This window comes from Lynx canadensis, chromosome B4, assembly GCF_007474595.2.
Source record: "Lynx canadensis isolate LIC74 chromosome B4, mLynCan4.pri.v2, whole genome shotgun sequence".
Classification (NCBI taxonomy): domain Eukaryota; kingdom Metazoa; phylum Chordata; class Mammalia; order Carnivora; family Felidae; genus Lynx; species Lynx canadensis.
This window is the reverse complement of record NC_044309.1, coordinates 62,972,928-62,997,335: the sequence shown is the minus strand read 5'-3', so window position 1 is coordinate 62,997,335 and position 24,408 is coordinate 62,972,928. Positions and strand designations below refer to the sequence as shown.

The window sequence follows — 24,408 nt, the reverse complement described above, 5'->3', positions numbered from 1 at the left end:
AAACAGTGCTGCACGTTGCTTTGTTGTGTCATGATTCTCTTTTGCTTGTGATAGTAAGGTGAGTGATTGACTATCTGGACCTGGGAACACTTACATATTTTTATTCCAGGATCTAGTTCAACCATAGGAAAGTTGCTTTTAATGGAGGAGTATGAAGAGATTTTTAAGAGTCTGGTTGACTCTGTCTCCCCCCAGCCCCCACCCCCCATGCCAAGGTAGGGAAGAAAGACCAGTTACTAGTAGCTTCTCTGTAACCCTAGCTCTCATCAGTTGTCTTTTGAATGCATGCAGTTGATCACAAGTGTGATAAGGTGAGTGTGCCTGGGTCAGCACAAATTCCCTGCCACTATGGGAAACTAGTCAAAGCACGATCTATTCAAAGCAGGATCTGTTGATGGAGACTCATTAATGTCTTTTTCCCAGGTGGAGGAACTACATATATGTATATACTTACATGCTCTAGTGTAACTAGAGTACCTCCTTAAGTTTGAATACTTACCTGGTCAGTAACAATGCTTTTGTTTCAAGCTTCTGGAAAAGCAATTTAAAACTATAAAGCCAATATGGGAGAAGCCTAAACATTGCTTTTAGAATACTGTAGTGGGTCATGTCATTATTCTGGGGACAATAAATGCAATTTGTCATGTGTTCACTGAAATATGAAACTCAATAGGAAAAAAAGCTTTGAGTTAAGTCTATTATAATGCTAGAGAAAATATCTTCTACATTTCTACACTTCCATGAAGAAGTTTGCTATTCGACAAATGCCACATAATTCAACAGGTAACTAATAGTTTAAGCATGAGGTTAGAACAGGATTTCTCCGCCTCAACACTATTGACGTTTTTGCGCCAGATAATTCTTTTGTTGCAGACAGGGTGTGTGTGGGGGGGGGGTGGGGGGGCTATCCTGTGGAATGTAGGATGATTCGCAGCATCCTTTGGTTCTAGTCACACGATGCCTGTAGCATTCTCCACCTCCCTCTCATCCTTCAAGTAGTGACGACCAAGAACATCTCCAAACACTGCCATAGATCCCTGGGGGTCAAAATTATCTCTGATTGAGCACCACTGGGGTAGGGGCATATGATTGACTAGTTAAGTGTCTGTGTGTTAAGTAGTCTGATTGTAAGTAGAGGCCATGAAGAGAAGAGTTTTATTACTGCTTAACTTTTCTAATTCCACACTAATGTTGATTGTAACATTTTTTCCCTGGCTGGATCTTATCTACAGTTGCTGCCTGCCTTGTAGTAAACCAGTATTCTTACAGATTGATAGCATACTTCAAGAACTTTGTTTTCATAAGAAACAGTCTGGTATTTAGTTTATTTTTATCAGAATTTTGTATGAGACTACAGTAGATACAAGTTTCTCTTTTGTAGCTCAAACTGGAGGACTACAAGGATCGCCTGAAAAATGGAGAGCAACTTAATCCAGATCAGTTGGTAAGTAGTGTGTAATCCTTGGGTCACACTTGTTGGCTTTTTTCTTTTTTTCTTTTTTTTTCCTTAATAAAACTCTAGACGGGATTGGTGAGAGCAAAGATTTGATAAGGCCAATAAAGAAGAGCAAGAATCCACTGGATTTTTCAGAAGACTTTTTTTTTCTTCACTTATGAGATCTTACAGACTTCTTTTGCACTAGCAGATGGTATGGATGGAGGTATGGGTTGCTAAATAAGAGTGAAAATATAGACTATTGCTAAACATATGGATTTAAGTTAAACTTTTGTTAGGCTGAACTAAAGAGGTGGAGGGACGACTAGCTTTCCACTGTTCACTGGTATATATAAACCTGACATCTTTCTGCTCTAAAATATAAAAGAGTATTTATTCTAGCTTGCTTAGGTTTTCTCCTTTTGCTTCTTAATCCTTTTGTATTTTCTCCTTACTTTTCTATCTTAGATTGCTATGTCACCTCTCAGGAGGCATGTTTACTTGATACCTGGCCTTTTTTTTTTTTTTTAACTTTAGTATGAAAGAGTATTTGCAACTTTTAAAAATATTGTTTAACTTGTCTGTGGTATACCTGGTATCTGCAAGTTTTATCTAATGTGGTGAAAGTTTCTGCAATATGGAAATAAAAATGCTTAATTGATGCTTGTCTGATATCTCTTGGCTGAGAAGGGACAGAATTAAAAGTTATTTGATCTAGTCTTGTAGACCTATCATCTTCATCTTTTTCAACTAAGATTTTTGGTTGTGTATCACAGATACTGGCATTCGAGATCTTTTCCCTTATTGACTCCTCTTCACTGACCTAGAATTTTTGTGATGTAGTAAATTATAATTTTGCTGAGGCACAGATTTGAATTGTGTGAGCTCTGAGAATGATGTGCTCACATAGTCGGTGAGAGGACTTAGCTGGGCATCCAACATTTCAACATAGCTTTGTTCTCAAAGTAGTCATGGTATGTTCAGTAACTTTTGAAGTGATAATATTTTTCTTTGTGTAAATATCCTTGAAGGAAGTGTTCTGATATGGTAGTATTCTTGATTTTGGGGAAATATGGGGGTTAGGGAGAGGGAGGTTGGTGGTTCTCATGGAAGCTCTCTAGCAAAGGTCAAGGACATGCTGTTATTTCAGAGCTCTGGCCAGGTAAACTGTAGTCTCAGTATTTCATTACTGTCTTTATAACTACATGTTGCTTCTGTAGCATTAACTTTTATTTCTTGAGTTAAATGCTGACAACTGCCAAATTTATGTTGCCAATAGATAAGCCCTTGGAACTCGAGATTCCTGTGTTCAGTTGCTTATTTGGCATCTCCCGACCCCCAAAACCTGTTCCTCCTCTAATCTTAATGATGTCAGTTAATGGCTTGGGGAACTAAAAGGATGGAGTTGCCAAAATCCTTGGAGAATTTCTCATCTATTTCCTGATACCACACATCTAGCCCATTAGCAAGGTCAATTCTACCTTCAAAGTAAATCCGGAAACTGGCCATTTCTCAAATTCCGCTTCTGCCATCCTGGTCCAGGCCACATCATCTTTCATCTACATTACTGTAATAGCTTCCTCACAGGTTTTTCTATTTCTGCTGTATCTCCAAGCTTGTTCTCAACATGGTAGCCTCAGTCATCCTGTTCGGATGCAAGTCAGTTGGTCATTCCTCTGTTCAACTCTCCATTGGTTCCCATCATGGCAGAATGTCCTTAGTGTGGCCTACAAAGTCCTACAAAATATGCTTGCTACTTCCTTTCACATCTTTATTTCATGTCCTGTACTTCTGTCCCTTCCTAGCTTCATTCCGGCTACATTGGCCTTCTTGCTGTTCCTCAAACATCCCAGGCACGCTTTTGCTTCAGGGCTTTTTGCACTGTGTGCTGTTCCTACTGCCTGGGATGCTTTTTCCCAGGTGTCTAAATGGCTCAATTTCCAACTTCCTTCAGCTTTTTATTTGAAAGTCATCTCAGTGAGGCTTGTCCTGACAACGCTATACCTCCATTCCTCCATTCACACTCCTTAGCTCTTTGCCTTGCTTTAATTTTTTAACTAGTAGTGCTTTTCTGACAAACTATAAAGTTTATTTTGTTTCTCTTTCTCTTAAAATGTATGTTTCATTAAAGTAGAGATTCTGTCTGTTCATTGCTGTTTTCCTAGTACTTAGAATAGTTTAGAGAATATAGCAGACATGTAAAATATTTATTACAAAAGGATTTACTAAATATAAAATGAATGTTATGTTTTTAGATAAAATTAAGCATATAGTTTGTGGTACTTTAAAAAAAAATTTTTTTTTTTTAACATTCATCTTTGAGAGACAAAGTGTGAGTGGGGGAGGGGTAAAGAGAGAGGAAGACAGACTCTGAAGCAGGCTCCAGGCTCTGAGCTGTCAGCACAGAGCCCGACGCTGGGTTTGAACTCATGGACTGCAAGATCATGACCTGAGCTGAAGTTGGACGCTTAACTGACTGAGCCACCGAGGTGCCCCTAATTTTTTTTTTTTTAAGTTTATTTATTTAGAGATAGAGCGTGCAGGCAGGGTAGGGGCGGTGGAAGAGTGTGAGAGAGAGAATCCCAAGCAGGCTCTGCACTGTCAGCACAGAGCCTGACATGGGGCTCTGTCTCATGAATGTGAGATCATGACAGCCAAAATCAAGAGTTGGATGCTTACCTGACTGAGCCACCCAGGCACCCTTAGTTTGTGGTTCTTATGGGAATGAACATCTCTTCATATAAGCAATATATATTTAAGGTAGAAATTCAGAAAATGCAGATAAATTGGAAGAAAAAAAAATCTGTAATCTGATCCCTCAGAACTGTCATTAGTAGTGTAGTATTTAATTAGAAAAATCTAAGTTTAGTTTTTAAAGCTGGTAATAATTCACATAGTTCAGAAATTAGGCAATAGTTTAAAAGACAGTTTTTCTTTCACCTTGTCCTTCCTCTGTTCAGTTCTTATCTTACAAAGTAAGGCCCTGGGATTATGATCTGAGCTGAAATCAAGAGTTGGATGCTCAAATGACTGAGCCACCTGGGTGCCCCACTTTCTGTTTATTTCTAATTTTGTGTGGTTGTATTTTCCCAGTTTACTTTTAATTAAGTTAGCTAGTGCTTCTTTTTTTTTTTTTTTTTTTAATTTTTTTTAGCTTCTGGGTTTGTTTTAGTTTTTCTCTTTTTCTGCTGTCCTTTGTTTTATTTGCTTCACTTTCTAACTTTGAATTAAGTGTTTAATTCATTTGTTTTCTTTTCTCCCCCCCATTGGTTTGCATTTAAGGCTGTGAATTTTCCTTCAAGTACTGCTTTAGCTATACATTTGATACTGTATTTTCAATATTGTTGGCTGAAAATTTTGTAATTTCAGTTTGTAAATCTTCTTTAACCCAACAGATATTCTTAATATTGTAAATAAAACTTTCTATGATCTGCATGGCTATTGTAATCCTTTTAATGGTAACTCTTAAGTAACCTGTCAAGACTAAGCTAAAGACTAATAAGATTTCATTGAGATTTCTAATATAAACCTAGATTTTTTTCCTTTGAAATAGTAAGATTGTTTAATGAAGTTTTTTTAGAGTCCCATTTATAATTTTAATATTTATTTTTGTTCAGATCTGGATTTGAAATAGAGAACTGAGATTCAAGTGAGTGCTTGAGCAAAAGGCAAATGGGTACTTTCAGCTTCAGTGAAACTTTTAGTTTTAAAAAATTAAGATTTGGCAGCCATCTCTAGTTGCTAAACTCTGACCCTATGTTATATTTAATGCATAATACAAAACTCTTTTATTAAATAATATGAAATCTTTTCTGCTTTGTAGTCCCATAGCAGTTGGCCTTGTCAAGGCAAACCACTCAAATGTTACATGGGCTTCCTAATTAATATCCTTGTTTTGAGACCTTCCTTTTCAGTTCATCAGCCCTACTCCCTCTAGTGTTCTTTTTTTGAAACGGAAATCTCAGTATAGGATTCTAATCAAAAGTTTAAAAATTCTATTGAGAATTTTAACATGTTTTCTTAAAACTTTTTTTTTAAAAGCATATTTGTTTTGAGAGAGAAAGAGCATGTGCATGTGCATGCCAGTAGGGGAGGTGCAGAGAGTGGGAGAGAGAAAATCCCAAGCAGGCTCTGTGCTGTCAGCGTAGAGCCTGACTTGGGGCTTGATCTCACAAACTGTGAGATCATGACCTGAGCTGAAATCAAGAGTTGGACACTTAACTGACTAAGCCTCCTAGGTGCCCCAAGAATCTTTAGCATATTTGAGCCTAAAATCATGTTCTGAACTGTGTTTTATTAATTCAACCATAATATATTAAGTACTTACACTGGGGGATTCTGGGCTTAAATGCTAGGGTTATGATGTAAGGGACAAATGTGATCCTTGCCCTCAAAGATACAGTGTGATGAGAAAGAGGTAGGAAATAAGTAAATAAAAATGTGATGGTGTTAGGGTGAGGTACAGAGTGATAATGGATTGTAATGAGGAATTTAACCTAGTTTGGAGAATTGAGGACAGCTTCCTTGAGAAAGAAGTGCTTCAGTTCAGACCTAAAAAATGAGAAGGACTTAGCAAGTTAAAATGGGGAAGGAGGAAGAAGAGCAGGCTAGGCAGATGCTAGTATGTGTAAAAGTCCTGAGTAGGGAAAGAATGTTTTTACAAAGAGGAAACTGGAAAGAAAGCCAGTCTCGATGGAGTGATGTAGTTGGAATGGGAAAGCTACATGTACATCCTTATTTCCCGTTTAAAGACTGTGTTTTTTCTTAAGGTCATCATAAATGATACAGATAAGTTTTAAGCAGAAAATAACTAGATTTGTAATAAAATCACTTTTAAGGGTGAGTGATGGTTTGGAGGTGGTAAGTGTGGGTGTAAGAAGACTAGATAATGGTTGGCTGTAGTCTTGGTCAGAGGTTATAGATATCTTGCTGGTACCAAAGTAGCAGCAAAGGAGTTTGGGTAAAGTAGATTCAAGAGATAGAATTAGCATAGCTTGGTGATAGGATCTAGTAGAAGGAAGAGCCAAGAATGGGTTCCAGGTTTCTGGCTTGAACACTTGGATGGGTGGCAGAACCATTTATTGGGCCTGAAAACCCTGGAGGAGAAGATGGTTTTGGGAGGAGAGGATAAAAAGCTCAATTTTGGACCACTGATCAAAAAAAATTTTTTTTTAATGTTTGCTTATTTTTGAGAGAGACAGATAGTGCATGTGAGAGCATGAACGGGGCAGGGGCAGATAGAGAGGGAGACACAGAATCCGAAGTGGGCTCCAGGCTCTGAGCTGTCAGCACACAGCCTGACGCGGGGCTCAAACTCATGGGCCGTGAGATCATAACCTGAGCCAAGGTCAGATACTTAACCCACTGAGCTACCCAGGTGCCCCAGGACCACTGATTTTTTAATGTGGCTGTGAAACATTAAGGGGTGGGTAATATCGAATAAGTGTTTGAGTTACAGGTCTGGAGCACAAAGAAGTTTAGTCTACAGTTAAGCTCATCTGTGTGGTTGCTAATTGAAACCATAAGAAAAGATGAGACTATGTTGGATGAGAATATAGAAAGGAGAAAAGCCTAGGACAGAGGAACTTTGACATTTAATGTTTGGATAATAAAGGCTAAAAATATTTATAGCCAACTTTAGGGTCAGGTATCATTTTGAGTGATTTGAATTGGCCAACATCTCTGTGATGTAGGTCCTGCTTATTTTGTAAATGCTAAAAACTGGGGTGAGAGAAGTTTATGGAAAAATTACTGGTAAGTAAAAAGCTGGAGAAATGGGAGAAAAATGGAAGTTTAGTGTTACTAAAAACAAAGAGATGTTTGTAGAGCCAGAAGTTGCCTTTGTGTGGAAGTCTTCTGAGAAACCAGAATGAGAGTTATAAAAGATCTATGGATTTAAAAGGTGGTATTGACATGCTTACTTTAGCCAGGATAGTTCTGGTGGAATGATGGAAACAGAATCCAGGTTGATAAGGTCTGAAGAGGAAATGGAGACTGTGTAGCCATTTTTGAAACTTTGAGACTGAAAGGAGGGGGTTGCCAGAAAGGCGCTTTTTATTTTTCTTATTTAGATTGGGGGAGACTTGAACTTGTATTTATTTATATATTATATTTATTTATATTTATGTTTTTGAGAGAGAGGGCGCAAGTGAGCGAAGGACAGAGAGAGAATCCCACAAGGGACAGAGAGATATACAGAGAGAAGTGGGGCTCACCTGGGGCTCGTGTTTTACTAGAAGCGGGGCTGGTGTTCACCTGAAGCAGAGCTTGAGCTCACCTGATGTGGGACTCGAACTCACAAACTGTGAGATCATGACCTGAGCCAAAGTCATATGCTTAACAACTGAGCCACCCAGACTCCCAAGACTTGAACTTGTTAAGTACTAGTTTAAGCATCAACAGAGAGTGAGAAATTCAAGATTTTTAAGAGGGAGTCATAGAGTAAGATTTTTTATGAAGACGTAATTGAAAAGGATAGAAAGTAGAAGGATATTTCCTCCAGTAAGCAAAAAAAGGGAGGAAGAAAGGATGTATTCACATTGGATGATGGGAGGTTAAGGTAGTTCCCATTTGATGCTGCTTTTCTTGAATTAAAGTTAATACCATTTGGGAGTAAATATGAGGGAGTATTCCCTTCTGGTTTTATATACCTCTGAGGGCTGTATACTATGATTATGTCATCTGTGCAAGGTTCTATAGTTGGAAAACCTCTTCGTCTTTTTTATTATGAAATAATACAGCTGCAACTAAGTGTCGCTTCTAGGTTATACTGCATAATAAAGCAAGCATCAGAATCCACCATTCAACTCCAGTAGTACATTACCAACACCACCAAAGCTCCTTCCCAGTTCTTTCTCTTTACTGTAACCTGACTCTGAGCTGCCCACTGCCATTTCCTTGCTTTATTTTAATAGCACTTGTTTGTTGCCCTTGAATCTGTTAGAGTTGCTTTTTCGTACCTTATAATAAATGTTATCATACTGTGTTCTGCAGTTTGTCTTTCACTCATTATGTTTAGGATTTTTATATTAAGGAAAGTAGTTATATTTTATTTGTTTTTCTCTACTTAGTAGTAGTTTGTGAGTAGATGATGTCCTACTTAGAGCAATCTTATATGTGTTATTGAGACACAAGTGTGAAATTTTTCAGGGTGCACCTGAAAAATTACCTATCATGGGCTGTATGGTATGCCCATAGTTAACTTCATAGGTAAAAATGCCAAACTTTTCCAAAATTATTATACTAATTTATGCTAATGCTGGTAGTACGTAGTTATATAGCAGTATATAGGTAGACTCTATACTTTTGTAAAAGCTTATGTTATCAGATTGTTTTTAAAACAGCTTTTTTCAAGTATCATATATAGATCATAAAATTAACCCATTTTAAGTATATAAGACAATGATTTGTAGTCAATTCGTAGAGTTATGCAGCTTCCATGACAATCTAGTTTTCAAACATTTCTGTAACCCTTCCAAATTCCTTTTTGTCTCCTTATTTGCTTTCTATCTCTATAAGTTTGTCTTTTCTGGATATGTCACGTAAGATAGTCTTTCCCATATGGCTTCTTCGAGTTATGATTATGTTTTTGAGGTTCATCCTTGGTGTAGTATGTATCATTAATTCATTCCTTTTTATTGCTGATGAGTGTTCCTTTGAATGATTATACCACATTTTGTTTATTTACCAATTGCTGGATATTTGGATTGTTTTTATTTGGGGCCATAATGAATATGCTGCCATACAAATTTGCATATAAGTCTTTATGTGGATATATGTTTTCATTTCTTTTGGGTAGGTACCTAGAAGTGGGATACTATATTACTTTAAATATAGAGACTTTAAACTACTGTATATCTTTATGTGGTTAGACAAGTTTCCCACCTTGGTCTGTTTCATGTTAGCCCTTTGTTTTTCCAAACAGATTAAAGTCCCATTAAAAAAAAATCTATGCCTTTCCTAATTACCAACTTTGTTAATCTGTGAAATCTTAAAAAAAAAATGCCCCTTGAATTTACAATATTTTGGGGGTGTCTGGGTGGCTCAGTCAGTTCAGGTCTTGATCTCAGGGTCATGAGTTCAAGCCCTGTGTTGGGTTCCATGCCCGGCGTGGAGCCTACTTAAAAAAATTTACAATATGGGGGCTCCTGGGTGGCTCAGTCTGTTTAGTGTCTGACTTTGGCTCAGGTCATGATCTTGCTGCTCATGGGTTTCAGTCCCACATCGGGCTCTGTGCTGCCAGCTCAGAGCCTGGAGCCTGCTTCAGATTCTGTGTCTCCCTCTCTGCTCCTTCTCCACTCATGCTCGCTCTTTCTCTCTCTCTCAAAAATAAATAAACATTAAACATTTTACAATATTTTTGTTATAATACTTAATTTTGTCTGTTATAGGTAATTGTTTACAAGTCTTTTCTACCATAGTATAAATTTCTTGAAGTTGCGTATTTGTGATCCTCATTCTGCTACTTGTGTACTATATTTGAGTAGTGAATGAATGTTGACAGAGGAATACTATTGGCTCATTGCTCTTGAAAACCACAGGCTCTAGGGGTGCCTGGGTGGCTCAGTCAGTAAAACATCCGACTTTTGGTCATGATCTTGCAGTCTGTGAGTTCGAGCCCTACATTGGGGCTCTGTGCTGACAGCTCAGAGTCTGGAGCCTGCTTCGGATTCTGTGTCTGCCTCTCCCCCACTCATGTTCTGTGTGTGTGTCTCTCTCTTTCAAAAGTAAAATAAAACATTAAAAAAAATTTTTAAAAACCACAAGTCTGGGGTGCCTGGGTGGCTTAGTCTGTTAAGTGTCCAACTTTGGCTCAGGTCATGATCTCATGGTTCATGTGTTCAAGCCCCACATTGGGCTCTGTGCTGACAGCTCAGAGCCTGGAGCCTGCTTCTGATTCTGTTTCTCTCTCTCTGACCCTTCCCTGCTCATGCTCTCTCTCCCTCTGTCTCTCACAAATAAACATTAAAAAAAGAAAAAAACACAGGTCTCTCTGATCTTATACTGTACACTTCATAGTTAGGAACTCAAGTCTGTTGTTATGGCTCAGATTTCTAGCATAAAAATTGAATCTTAAAATTTATATAACTTCTATTAAATGCTCTCTCTTCCTACGTTTTTTGAGTATGGCTAGTCCATAAAGTCTTAAGTCTTTTCTACTCTTTTTATAGGAACACTTATTTTGACATATTTATATTTAGAAGTTAACAGAATTGATGTTTTCTTATCCTATTTGGTAGGAAGCGGTGGAGAAATATGAAGAAGTATTACATAACTTAGAATTTGCCAAGGAACTTCAGAAAACCTTTTCTGGACTGAGCCAAGATGTGAGTACGTTTTCTTTGCTATTCCTGAAACCACTTTAGCCACGGATCTGGAAGAAAATATTAGCGTTCATTAATGGTGTTCAGTTATTACCATCCATCTCATTCCTGCTGATATTTTATTGGGGGTGAGGGGGTTGACAATAGCTATTGAAGAACTAGTGTTTTCAGATTTCTGGAGTCTCAAGAGAGCACAAATGGTGTCCGAACATGAGACACTATGAATAAAGTATTAGTTGTCCAATGTGTATTCGCTGTGGAGTTTTAGAAATCATTGAGAAGGGGAATAAAAACTATTTTGATGGACACAGTTTACAAAAGATTTTTTAGAATATAGGCTTGTAGGTTTCCGATTCTGTGTCTCCCTCTCTCTCTGCCCCTCCCCCGTTCATGCTCTGTCTCTCTCTGTCCCAAAAATAAATAAACGTTGAAAAAAATAAAATAAAAATAGAATATAGGCTTGTAAATTTGTATAACACAGACTTGTAAGTTTAGCATTATTTAACGTATAAAGAAACAGAATTGGTAGACTCTTTTTCTTGAGACCATGGCAGTTATTACCAGGAAGATTTGTGATTCATGGTAAATAGAGTTAAGTCTGGTTTCACAGCTTGTTAGGGTCTCTATGTTGGCAGTCCAAACTTCTGTCTCTGACAGATTTAGTCAGTAATTAATATGAAGCCTTAAGCATTCACTAATGAAATATCCTTCCCTGTTTTAGAATTGTATTAGAAGGCCCTTTAAAGATCATCTTTTAACAATTAAGAAATATTTTTGTAAATTCATTTCTGGGATGGGGAGCATGCTTCATAAAATAGTCTCTTTCACTTTTTGGGTATTTTCTTGTATAGTGAACTAAAATTCTCTTCTCCATTCCTGTGGCATCAAAAAACCTCCAAAAACAAACAAACCCAACACATCATTTCTAGGCTGAGGACATCTATCATCTTTTTATAATATCATTGCTTTCTCTGGATGTTTGACTTACTTAACTCTTAAAAGGTAGTGTGTAAATCTGAAATAGCCTAGTATAGAGTCATTATCTTCTGTTTTCTAGAAAATTCTGTTAATGCAACTCTAAGATGACATGAGCTCTTTTTGTCAACCATAGTATATTTTAACTCATGTTTACTCATTTATCACTTAATTTTAGTGCTTTCTGTGAATTTCACAGTTGTTAAATATTTCTAGGCTATTTTAGATACTTTTAAATTGATTTTTTTCCTTATGATTAATCACTCCCCCATTTGTTAAATTTATTTAGTTTTGACCCACTTTATAAAAAGATATTTCATATCTTCTTTCTGGTTGGATGTTTGGAAGTATACTTCTATAATACTTAAAATTTTCTATTAACTTTTTTTACTCAAAATTATTTGATATTTTAGTTATTTGATATTTATTTAATTATTTGATATTTATTTTAGTTTTTCATTCAGGTGTTTATTTTTTCAAAGTATGTTTTGTTTCTTTTATCCTTCTTTTTATATTTAAATCTTTTTTTAAACACCTTCCAAGTGCCAGGTACTTCTGTAAGTCAACTTGGTTTTTACAGCAATCCAGGAAATAGATGTATATAGCCCCATTTTACAGATAAGGAATCCAATGCTCAGAACAAAAGGAACTTCTTCAAAATCATATAGCCAGTAAGTGGTAGAGTGAGGGTAGGACCCTAACTACTCTTTATCTGTAAAAACTGTGTTCTTTATACAAGTATATAGTATCTATCTATTTCCATGCTTTTCCACTGCTGTTGTCTAGAGGTAGTTAACAATTCACCAAATTTTGTTGCTATCCATGAGGTTATTTTTTCTAATTTGTACTGTGGATTTACTTTCACTTTAGGTGAGATATTAAGGTACTTTGGAACATGCCTTAATGAATAAAGACCCCGAAGGTGCTTGCCAAATACCTTCCAGCCTAGTAATTTTTTGAGTTTCCTTTTATTAAAGCCTTTCTTTTGTCAAACCTCTTTTAATGAGAGTCAGTTTTATAGGGTGTAACATTTTCTTTACTTACAAACTAAAGTTGGAAGCCTTTCTGTTCATCTCAATTACATCTCTCTTTGTCTTCATGACATAAGCTCTTTCCCTTGGTGGGGATTTATCATTCTAAGACAGGGATCAGAAAATAAATTTTATTATTCAGTGTGATTTGTTGATAGTGGTTGATTTCATATCTTCTGCCACCCCCGCTTTTTTTTTTTTTTTTTTTTTGAGAGAGAGAGAAAGTGGGTGCAAGTGATCGATGTGCAGAGAGAGGGAGAGAGAGAGAAGTGGGCCTGGAGCTCACCCAACATGAACTGTGAGATTATGACCTGAGGTGAAGTCAGAAGCTTAACTGACAGAGCCACCCAGGTGCCTGTATCTTCTGCTTCTTTACAAACCAGTCCTCAACTGGTAGAAGAGAGGAAAATGTAACCTGACTTCTTAGTTTCTATATAAATAAGAAGAAATAGCGTGTTGTCAGTAGTTTTCTGATTATGATCTAGGAGACTGTACGTTCTTACTTGATACGTGATAGTCATCTGTCAGGCTTTATTTTGGGCATTAGTGATATATTGGTAAACAACAGAGATCTAGTCATCACAAAGCTGAAACCTATGGGGATGCAGGTAAATAAAAAGATAGCCTTTTAATGTAATAGGTACTTTGATAGGGGGAGTTCAGGGTGTCTTAAGCCCATAAGAACACTTAATCCAGCCTTGGGAATGGCTAAAGACAGATCTGCGTTAATCCTGGGATATAAGTTTGTCAGTTGCCTTTCTCTGTACCATCATGAAACCGTCCAAGAGAATCCCACTGTCTTGGAGAGCTAGAATTGCCACCTCTATTCTCCATCGTCCTCAAACAGAAACTGAGGATAATGCAGTTTTGGTAAATGTTATTGGTGTAAGTCCATATTGAGATCTTGGTAAAAGCTTTTCTGAGCCTTTGCTGTCCTGAAAGTATCCTTGCCCTTGTAAGCTCCAGCCAGTCCATTTCTCATTCTTGAAATTTTACCTTCACCTATGATCTCTTGTCCCTGATAGTAGCACAAGTTAAATTTATTAAGTGATCTTCATACCTCCTAGAAAGGAATTAATAATGCCATAATGAATCTTTTCCAGAGATTCCCCCCTTCTTAATCTATTAGGATTTATGAACATGTCTTTTGTAGAGTCCTAAATATGATGGTGTATCAAAGTACTTTAACTTACATATAGGAAAACTCTTTTAGATTTTTGTTTTATTCTCTTAATCTTCATACTTGGAAAATGTCCAGTATGATGGAAACATTACAATCAGAAAAGCAACTATGGGGAGAAAAGACCTTTTAGGTTTCTTACTGGAAATAGATGGTACTTTTTATTAATTGGTATTTTATAAATGGGAAGCCACTTCTGGGACCCACGTGTTATGTCAGACTTTAAGGTATTATAGTTCTGAGCTTTAGAGTAGATTCAGTCTGCTCAATCTACATACACATTTATTTGAGGGGAAATTTATGTTTTGCTAACTATATGTTTTGTCAGCTGAATATTGAAAAATAAAACTCCATCCAGACTGACAAACTATTGTGAAAATATCTTAGTTTTACTTAAAAAAACAAAAACAAAAACAAAACTATTTGCTGTGTATGTATTTTAGCATTACATTGGTAAGACATTTTATTTCTGTTTGGTTTTCAATTCCTTATGCTTTAGCCAGTATTCTTTGGTTGAAAATTGACCTTTTTAGTTTAAATTTTTTTTTTTAATGTTTATTTATTTTGGGGACAGAGAGAGACAGAGCATGAATGGGGGAGGGGCAGAGAGAGAGGGAGACACAGAATCAGAAGCAGGCTCCAGGCTCTGAGCCATCTGCCCAGAGCCTGACGCGGGGCTCGAACTCACGGACCGCGAGATCGTGACCCGAGCTGAAGTCAGACACTTAACCGACTGAGCCACCCAGGCACCCCATGACCTTTTTAGTTTAAATACTCTTCCCCTGGAACAAGAATTTAAAAAGCAAAAACAAAAACTTCAAAACTAAACTGGAGCATTTTCTTAAAATCTTTGGCTTAAAAAGGCTTATATACATAAATATGGAAAAGTTAAATTTGGGGATTAATATGTGCATCAGTGATAGGTACTTATTTCTTATCATAGTGATATCAGAGGTACTAGATATAGCCTAGAGTTGGGAGTCAGATAGTTTGACTTTCTTAGCTTTGGTTACCTGAGACATACTAGTTTATTACTCAGTCCCTTCCTCAACTGAAAAAGAAAAGAGGATAAATGAACCTGTCAATTTCACAGTCAGTGTTATATATGTGTATATATGTGTGCATATATATATATATATATATACACACACACATACATACATATATATACATATATATATAAAATAAGATTCATCATCTAATCTCAGCTCTTTGGCATTAGATTTTTGTGCACTATGAATTGCTAATATGAGATGGTAGAAAGTTGCCAATTTTAATTAGAATTTTTTTTTTAACAGCTACTTAAAGCGCAGAAGAAGGCCCAGAGAAGGGAACACATGCTAAAGCTCGAGGCTGAGAAGAAAAAGCTTCGTACTATACTTCAAGTTCAGTATGTATTACAGAACTTGACACAGGAACACGTACAGAAGGATTTCAAAGGGGGCTTGAATGGTGCAGTGTATTTGCCTTTAAAAGAACTTGACTACCTCATTAAATTTTCAAAACTGACCTGCCCTGAAAGAAATGAAAGTCTGAGGTAAGCCGAAGAAAATATTTTCCTAAAAGAGAACACATAACATTTTAGCCTAGTTTTTTAGTTTTATATATTTTATAGTATTTATACATACACACACATGTACACACACATATATACGTATATAATAATTAAGAAAACATTATTGTGATTCACAATGGGAAACGTTGGCCAGACCAGACTGTGATAGGGTTGATAGGCTGTCTAGAAGGAAAGTCAATTTGAATGATCTCATTAATGTGCTTTTTTTATTGTAACATTGATTTTAAAAATGATGTCTCATCAAGTTTTGCCCCTATACAAGTATTAATTATGTATATGCTTAAAGGTTTTTTTGTAATTGTCTCAGGCTATTGTATTACCTGAGAGTCTTTGTCTTCTTACTACTGCTGTACTTAAGTGGAGGTTAATAAAATTTAACTTGGCCAGTATCATTAAACTTTCAAAGTGGGATAGGGGCGCCTGGGTGGCTCAGTTGGTTAAGCGTCCGACTTCAGCTCCGGTCACGATCTCGCGGTCCGTGAGTTTGAGCCCCGCGTCAGGCTCTGGGCTGATGGCTCAGAGCCTGGAGCCTGCTTCCGATTCTGTGTCTCCCTCTCTCTCTCTGCCCCTCCCCCGTTCATGCTCTGTCTCTCTCTGTCCCAAAAATAAATAAACGTTAAAAAAAAACAAAACAAAAAACTTTCAAAGTGAGAATTATTTGGTGGTCTTCTTATACTGTGAATAAATACTGAGAAGCAAATCTGATAATTTCAAATACAAACCCAGCAACTTGAGGCTACCTAGTTTTTCCCAGTTATCCGTTTGCTGTTTTTGCTTTGATGGGGGAAATCATCTAATGAGCAGATCTCTGTGCTTCTGCTTTGTTAGATATGGGGTCCTTCCAATGTTGTGTCTTTGGCCATGCTAAAGCAGGGTCAGATTTCAACCATTACTGGAAATCAGCCCTATATCAGGAAAAAAATCTAGTAAAACTCTCAATTATCTCTATAGTCATATGTATTTTTTTTTAATTCCCATTCTGATAGTGTAGCCCATCATCATCACCTATGTGGTTGTTTCCTTCTCTTCACTTTGATGAATTTAGGGAGTGTAGCTTACTTTAATATGTGTAAGTGAAACATAATTTGAAAAATAAGCTGCTCTCTTTAAAGTCAAATGCAGCTCTTAATATTGCCATTCCACTGTTCTTCCTTCTAGGACATACACTTGATAATTAATGACACTGCATTGACAGCCTCAAACTCTTTTTGGTCTGTTCCTTAGTGGGTCTATTTGGTACAATATTTTAGTTGTTTTTAAGAGAAAATGCTTACGTTTGATATCCATAAATAGGCATTTAGTCGTCTTTTACAAAATTTTAACTTTTTGAGAGAGTAAAAAGACAAAATTAACCTTGAATGTCCTGATTGTTGACGAGTTCTACCGTATAAGTTGTACTGCTCCACGTGTGTATGTGTGTACCTCTAAAGCTACTTCGTTCTGCTCTGCTTTTCCTTGTCAGTGTTGAAGACCAGATGGAGCAGTCATCCTTGTACTTTTGGGACCTTTTGGAAGGTAGTGAAAAAGCAGTGGTAGGAACGACATGTGAGTTTTTTCTACTCTGGACTTATGCAGTAAATACTAGACTTTATGTTTAGAAGTTTAGTATGATATTGAGGGCTGAAACTGTGTCAGTTCATTAGAACTTACATGTCTGACAATGCTATATTCATAGGGAAAAAGATCTCTGTTTAGTTTGGTTAAAAGCAGCTACTGTATAATCATACTCACTAAATGGAACCTCGGGAGAGTTTTTAAGTGGCAAGTCACTATGATTTGAGAATAAGAGCTAAAGACTAGTGCTGGCTTCAACACCGGCTTGACCATTTTGGGGTTCAGTTCTCTGCATAGCAGTACCGTACTAGTTCTATTTAAGAATCTTAAATACATACATTGTTATGTATCGGACCTGCCTAAGAAAATGGGGATGGCTTGGCTACATAGTCTATTGAAACATTGTTGTCTGTCAATCTGGAAATGATCTGGAGAGAAAGAGGCTTTTGGCTTCCTAAATAGACTTCAGCCAAATGACCAAGTACAAATGAACATTAAGTACATAGTTTTGTGTACTGGCTTAGGATAATGAGAACACTACAAGCTGGTAAACATTTTTGTTAGTAGTGAATGCTTCCTTTTTTGGAAATATATTTGTAGTATAATGCTTTCAAAATTTCTATGTCCTTTCAAGTTTAAATTATAGAAATTTTTTTCTTGGTTAGAATGCGAAATGATACAAATAACTTTGGGACATAGTTTGACAGTTTCTTACAAGTGTACGCTTACCAAATGACCAAGCGATTATACTGCCAGTACCCAAGAGAATTATATACACATGTTCACGTAAGTACTTGACATGAATGTTCATACCAGCTTCATTCATGATAGCCCCAAACTGAACACAACTTAGATGTACATCAACTGATAATTGATACACAAAATATGGTATGTTCATACAATAGAATCTACTCAGGAATAAAGAAAGGATAAACTGTTGATACATGCAACAACATGGATGAATCTCAAAATAATTATGCTGAGTGAAAGAAGCCAGACCAAAAAATGGATACTTATTTATATGGATAAATGGATCCCATTTATATGGAATTTTAGAAAAGACATAACTAGAATGATAGCAGGTCAGTTGTTGCCAGGGAGTGGGAGGAGGGGATTGATATAAAAGGGACACGAGGGAACTTTTGATGAAAATGTTTTATATCATGGTTCTGGTGGAAGTAACATGACTATGTACCTGCTAAAACTGTACACTTAAAATGACTGAACTAAAATGAATGAACTAAAATTATACCTCAAAGTTTATTAAAAAAATAATAAACAGGGCAGCTGGGTGGCTCAATTGGTTAAGCATCTGACTTCAGCTTGCATCATGATCTCATGGTTTGTAAGTGGAGCCCGCTTCGATTTCTGTGTCTCCCTCTCTCTGCCCCTGCCCTGCTCGTGCTCTGTCTCTCTATCAAAAATAAGTGAATATTAAAAAAAATATATTAAAAACCTGTCATAGTACTCCTATGAAAGGAATAATAGACCCAAATCAAGTATGGGCACCCAAACGTAATTTGGGAATTATGTTTTTAGGGGATATTAAAAGTGAAATAGACTTTAGATCTGTTTATGGTGCAGCTACTTTAACATCATTTTAAGATTTTTCTTGTTCATCAAATGGTGATATGCTAAGAGTCACAGCATAATTCAAGAGTAAAATGTTTATCATGGGATTTTGGAGTTTAAAAATCCTTTAGAGATGGTCCAAGCTAGGGTTTTCTAATGGTTATGTTTGAGGAACTTTTACTTCTATAAAGCCTTAATTACTTGGAAGGTAGAATAATTGCTGGTTGTGATGTCTTTGGGACAGATAGGAAAAATGGCTTTTCTCTCAGTTCAGGGAACAGATGTGTGCTTTTGTAACATAGCCTTTGATTAGGGTCTCTGATTTTAGCCATTTTTCAAATGGTGGAAATGGAGCCCCAGAGAAACTTAAGTGACTTGCTAAACTTTGGGATTCTGATCTTTAAAATTTATATTGATTCAGCATGACAGAAATATGGCTTGCACATTTGCTGTTCATGATACTGACCAGTTCTTTGAATCCCCCCAATGTGGGGTGTTGACATACTTTAACTAGGATAAAATTATATTAGGATTTCTATTCCAAATAATTTTCCATGAACTATTAGGTTATGTGATAACTAAGTCTTAATCACTCTTTCTTAGACAAACACATGAAAGATCTGCTGTCTAAATTGCTGAACTCAGGCTATTTTGAAAGTATCCCAGTCCCAAAAAATGCTAAGGAGAAAGAAGTATCATTGGAGGAAGAAATGCTAATAAAATCAGAGAAGAAAAAACAATTATTGAAAACTGAAGCTGTCAAAGAGTCAGGTTTGTTGTGATCTCGGAAATTCTTTATAGTAGTTGCAATTTTAATATTTACATAGAATGAGTGAAATCATTGTAAAAGGATTGCCTTATTTTAATTTGTTAATTTCTACACGCATGGAAATCTTTACTTGCTGCAGGATAAACTTAGGTTTAGAATAGGTCTCTAGGTTTTATTACTGTGATTTACAGAATGAATGCTAACAGAAACATCGGTTATCCTTTGTTACAAGAGAATACCCTGCTTGGGGCGCCTGGGTGGCTCAGTCGGTTAAGCGTCCGACTTCGGCTCAGGTCATGATCTCGCGGTCGGTGAGTTCGAGCCCCGCGTCGGGCTCTGTGCTGACCGCTCAGAGCCTGGAGCCTGTTTCGGATTCTGTGTCTCCCTCTCTCTCTGACCCTCCCCCATTCATGCTCTGTCTCTCTCTGTCTCAAAAATAAATAAACGTTAAAAAAAAAAAAAAAAAAAAACAACTCTAAAAAGAGAATACCCTGCTCAAATGAGGCCCTTATGGAATTTGAATGAACCTCTTTGTTAAATTGTTAGTAGGATAATTCCATTTAAAATTGTCACTTAAAATGTTTATAGTAGAATCCAATATGGTAGTAGAATGAGAATGTAAAGAATCTAAGGTTAACATATTTGGAAAATGTTTGCCAAAATCAGTAAATGTACTTTTCAAAATTCCACCTTTCTTAAGGGAAGAAATATTTTGAGTGAATGGCAGTTTTGCTCCTGTCTGTTGAAGCTCAATTTATTAAAAAAAAAAAAAAAAGTCATTTCTATGGGGGTAGAGAAGGCAGAGTTCCAATGGCCACTACTAGCATGATTCAAGTCATTTCTTATGTCTACTTTCTATTAGTTCTTAACACTTCATCTAATGCTTTAGGGTTTCCATTCCCTTACTACCTTCCAACCTTAAACTGGCTCATAGGAGACCTTTAAGGCCTGTTTCAATGACTAATTTTTACCCCATGGGACTAGAGGTATAATTTCAACTTGAAAGAAGCTGTATTTGTGTGTAAGAGGAGATAGTCTTATTTTCAGTCAGTTTTTAACTGCAACTTGACTTTAGAAAAGTGTTATATATATAAGGAGAACTACTAGCTTTAGCTAGTCTCAGACCACATGCTTTTGACCAACAAGCAATAGTGAGAATTACTCCTGCCATTAATATATTTCATTGTACTGTCCCTTTTTTTAAAAAATATGTTACTAGAATGAATTACAGTTGTAATAAGTCTAAAAATGTAGTTTAGTATTTGCTTAATACTCCTTTTATCTTTTCAGAGTCTCTTATGGAACTTGCACAGCCAGAGATACAACCACAAGAGGTAAGTTTCTGAAAGGTAATTTGCTGATTTTGGTTTTTGAGACTTTTGTATTGTGTTGCATTTAGGAGCTGAGGCTCTGGAACTAGGTTTCTTAAACTTGAATCCTAGTTTTATAGCTTATGAGCTTAGTGACTTTGGCTAAGATGTCTAGCCCAGCTGTGTCTGCTCTCCTCATGTATATAGAATAGGGATAATAGTAATGCCTGCCTTATGAGGCATCTTGTGAGGATGAAAGGAGTCAAATTCTAAATTACTTAGAATTTGAATTTGACCTGGTGCACAGTAAACTGCTCAAGCGTTAGCTACTGTTCTTGGCCCTTTAAAGATGGGTAGGATTTTGCTCTCGTTAGAATTTACTCACGTTGGTAATAAAGTATTTGTTCTCTTTTTGAAGTGACATTGAAATTCATGGAAGCTGAAAAAAACCAAAGAGTCAAAGTCACAGTATGACTGATAGAGAAATAAAGAAAAGGCTGCTAATTCAGGAAACATAAGGCTTAAGGTTAAATAGTGTAAATGTGTGTAGTTGAACTATATCCTCTGCCTTAACATTTTAGGGAGTCGGGTAGTAGAGTGGTCTAAGGTTGGCAGAGGCAGAATAACCTTGGTCAAAGAGCCTGAATCAAGCAAACGTGGCACGGTGATGTGCAGTTCTTAGGTAGGTCAAGTATACATTGCTACTGTTGAAGTATCAAAGGTTGTATTTCTGTTAACTGAGGGAAAAGGAATGGACAAAAACATAGGATGGTCTTTTCAAGTAGGATAAGTACAGAAATTTCCTGTTAGTTTAGTATAGTGACTCAGACCAATGGACATAGGAATACTAATAGAGTTCAGTGTTCCCCTCAAGGTCTCTCAAGGTCTTTTATAAATCTTGTGACTCAAGCACGTATTTTCCTCTGGTCTAGTTTCTTAACAGACGTTACATGACAGAAGTAGATTATTCAAGCAAACAAGATGAAGAGCAATCTTGGGAAGCAGATTATGCTAGAAAACCAAATCTCCCCAAATGTTGGGATATGCTTACTGAACCCGATGGTCAGGAGAAGAAACAGGAATCCTTCAAGTCTTGGGAGCCTTCTGTTAAGCACCAGGAGGTATCAAAGCCTGCAGTTTCCTTAGAACAGAGGAAACAAGATCCAAAACTCAGGTCTACTCTGCAGGAAGAGCAGAAGAAGCAGGATGTCTCTAAACCTAAGCCAGCTCCTAGCCAGTGGAAGCAAGAAACTCCTAAATCCAAAACGGGATATACTCAAGAAGAACAGAAGAAGCAGGAGACACCAAAACCTTGGCCAGTTCAGCTGCAGAAAGAACAGGATCCAAAGAAGCAATCTCCAAAGTCTTGGACACCTTCTGTGCAGAATGAACAGGACATCACCAAGTCATGGACCACTCCCATGTGTGAAGACCAGGATTCAAGACAGCCAGAGACTCCAAAATCCTGGGAAAATAATGTTGAGAGTCAAAAACGCCCTTTAACACCACAATCACAGATTTCTCCAAAGTCCTGGGGGGTAGCTCCAGCAAGCCTCATACCAAATGACCAGCTCCTGCCCAGGAAGTTTAATACTGAACCCAAAGATGTGAGTTTGTTTTTATCAGTCTGCTCTGGTCAATGTAGGCATAAATAAGGACTGGTGGTAGTCATAACTTTTTAGTCCTCTTTAAAAAGAATCTCCGAAATCTGTGTTAAATTCATGTATAAAGTATTTCACTTAACTCCTTAATACGTAATTGGTTTTCCCCTTGAAACTGGAAGTAGACCTAGTCTGTGTTTTAAGCCTAAGCTGAGGTGAAATTTCCACAGTTAGAAACTATTGTTTGAATGCCAAAATTTTAATGACATGATATGATATGAAAATAGTGAATAGCTCAGACAAGACCTTAGTGTGAACACATGAGAAATGTAAATGCATGTCACAAGACGAGGGGCTTGTTTTACTGTGTTTCATTCATCATCTTCCGCCTGGCACATGGATGACCTTTTCTGACAGAAGTTACATTTTTCTGTATTCTCTTGAGTTTCTTTCACTCTTTGTAATCACTCAGGTTAGCCTGCACTCTTTGAAGAAGGTACATGGTGGTTGCAGATATTCCAGTAGGTCGGGTAGGATCTGAATTAGTTCTCCATTTCTGTTTCAAAATGAGAATTTTTCTGGAAGTGGAAACTATAGGCTTTAAATATTCTGTAACTAAGTTTGGAATATGAGATTTAGTTCAAATAGAAGACCTCATTCTGTTAATGATAACCTATTTCAGGAAGATAAGAAGGCTTATAATGAATAAGCCTTGGATACACTGCTATTAAGGTTATTAAATTACAAGTTATTTACTTCTATTTAAATATGAACTTGTTACTACCTTGTTTGCTAAGAAATGTGAACTTATCTTCCCAGTGTTTTCCATCTATGTCTAGTAGTGTTCCCTGCACTTCATGCCATTTTAGCCAGAGGCTCTCTGATAAATCTTTGGTCCCCTAACAGTGTGAAAAACTTTTGCTTGGAGAAATCAAAGCATTGCTTTTTATAAATAAACTGCCAAAGGGGCGCCTGGGTTGCTCAGTCGGTTAAGCATCCGACTTCGGTTCAGGTCATGATCTCACGGTTTGTGAGTTCGAGCCCTGCATCGGGCTCTGTGCTAACAGCTCAGAGCCTGGAGCCTGCCTCAGATTCTGTGTCTCCCCGTCTCTCGGCCCCTCTCATGCTCATGTGCTGTCTCTCTCTGTCTCTCAATAATAAATAAACATTAAAAAAAATTAAAAAAACCTGCCACTGTTTCAGTTTTGCCTTACGGGAAGAGAACTTCAGAGTTACTTGTCTCCCTTTGCTCACCTTTTTTCCTCTTTTCTTCAAGTGCTAATATCAATTTTAGCTTCTTCCTGACCCTACAGAAGATTGATAGCCTTATTTCATTAACCAGGTATCACACAACAGTAATTGTAATATGACAACTATTTTGAGAAACTTACTTAAAAAACCCAATTTAATATTTCAGTAAAGCTGTTTTAAGAAACCCAATTTAAAATTCCATTAAGTATAGTAGTACTGAGCCTTTACCTTACCAGAATATTATAGTATATGTTGGATAGTATGTAGAATTAGTTGGAAAGGCCAAAACTCATTTAATTTGTCTTTATGGTACAGACTGCATTATATTGAATTTGCAGGGCCTTTCAGTGACTGAGAGGACACTTCTCTATATAGTACACTGTCTTGCAGTATCAGCTTTCTAGAACATGACTAAGTACAGTCAAGGACAAAATAGAGTTCAAAGCTAAAAGACTAGATAATGTGAAATTAATCACTAAAGCTCATACTTTTCTCCTAAAAGAGTCTTTCGTATATTTACTTAGGATTTATTAACTCTTATTTTGTATGGCACTTTTGACAAGCTTAGCTGTGTGACTTCCCAGTGAATTAGAAGGTGGAGAAGAGGAGCTGGTGGAGACATACTGGCAGCTGTAAGATGTTAACCATATCAGCATTAGGTCTAATTCAGGGTATGCAGCTTTCATAAGCAACTTAGCGTGAGGACTAACCACTTTATAAACATCATTAGTCCCCCGAAGTACTTAATCTGATAACAAAATATAGTAGTGTATTTCTTCAACCTTGGATGTGTTTGTATACATATTTACTTCTTAATGTTTCTGAAAGCAG

The 24,408-nt window shown here is 36.8% G+C and overlaps 1 protein-coding gene across 9 annotated transcripts in view; it reads left to right on the top strand.

Moving 5' to 3' along the window:
• The window catches only part of CAPRIN2 (caprin family member 2), a 45,379-nt gene that overhangs the window by 2,083 nt on the left and 18,888 nt on the right, over window positions 1–24,408 (top strand). For all 9 annotated transcript variants that reach the window (XM_032593943.1, XM_030322096.1, XM_030322099.1 and 6 more), the window contains 7 exons: window positions 1,382–1,444; window positions 10,675–10,761; window positions 15,243–15,481; window positions 16,983–17,065; window positions 19,250–19,417; window positions 20,706–20,749; window positions 21,658–22,332. In XM_032593943.1, coding sequence (XP_032449834.1) covers window positions 1,382–1,444; window positions 10,675–10,761; window positions 15,243–15,481; window positions 16,983–17,065; window positions 19,250–19,417; window positions 20,706–20,749; window positions 21,658–22,332 — 1,359 coding nt within the window. The remainder of the gene's footprint in view (window positions 1–1,381; window positions 1,445–10,674; window positions 10,762–15,242; window positions 15,482–16,982; window positions 17,066–19,249; window positions 19,418–20,705; window positions 20,750–21,657; window positions 22,333–24,408) is intronic.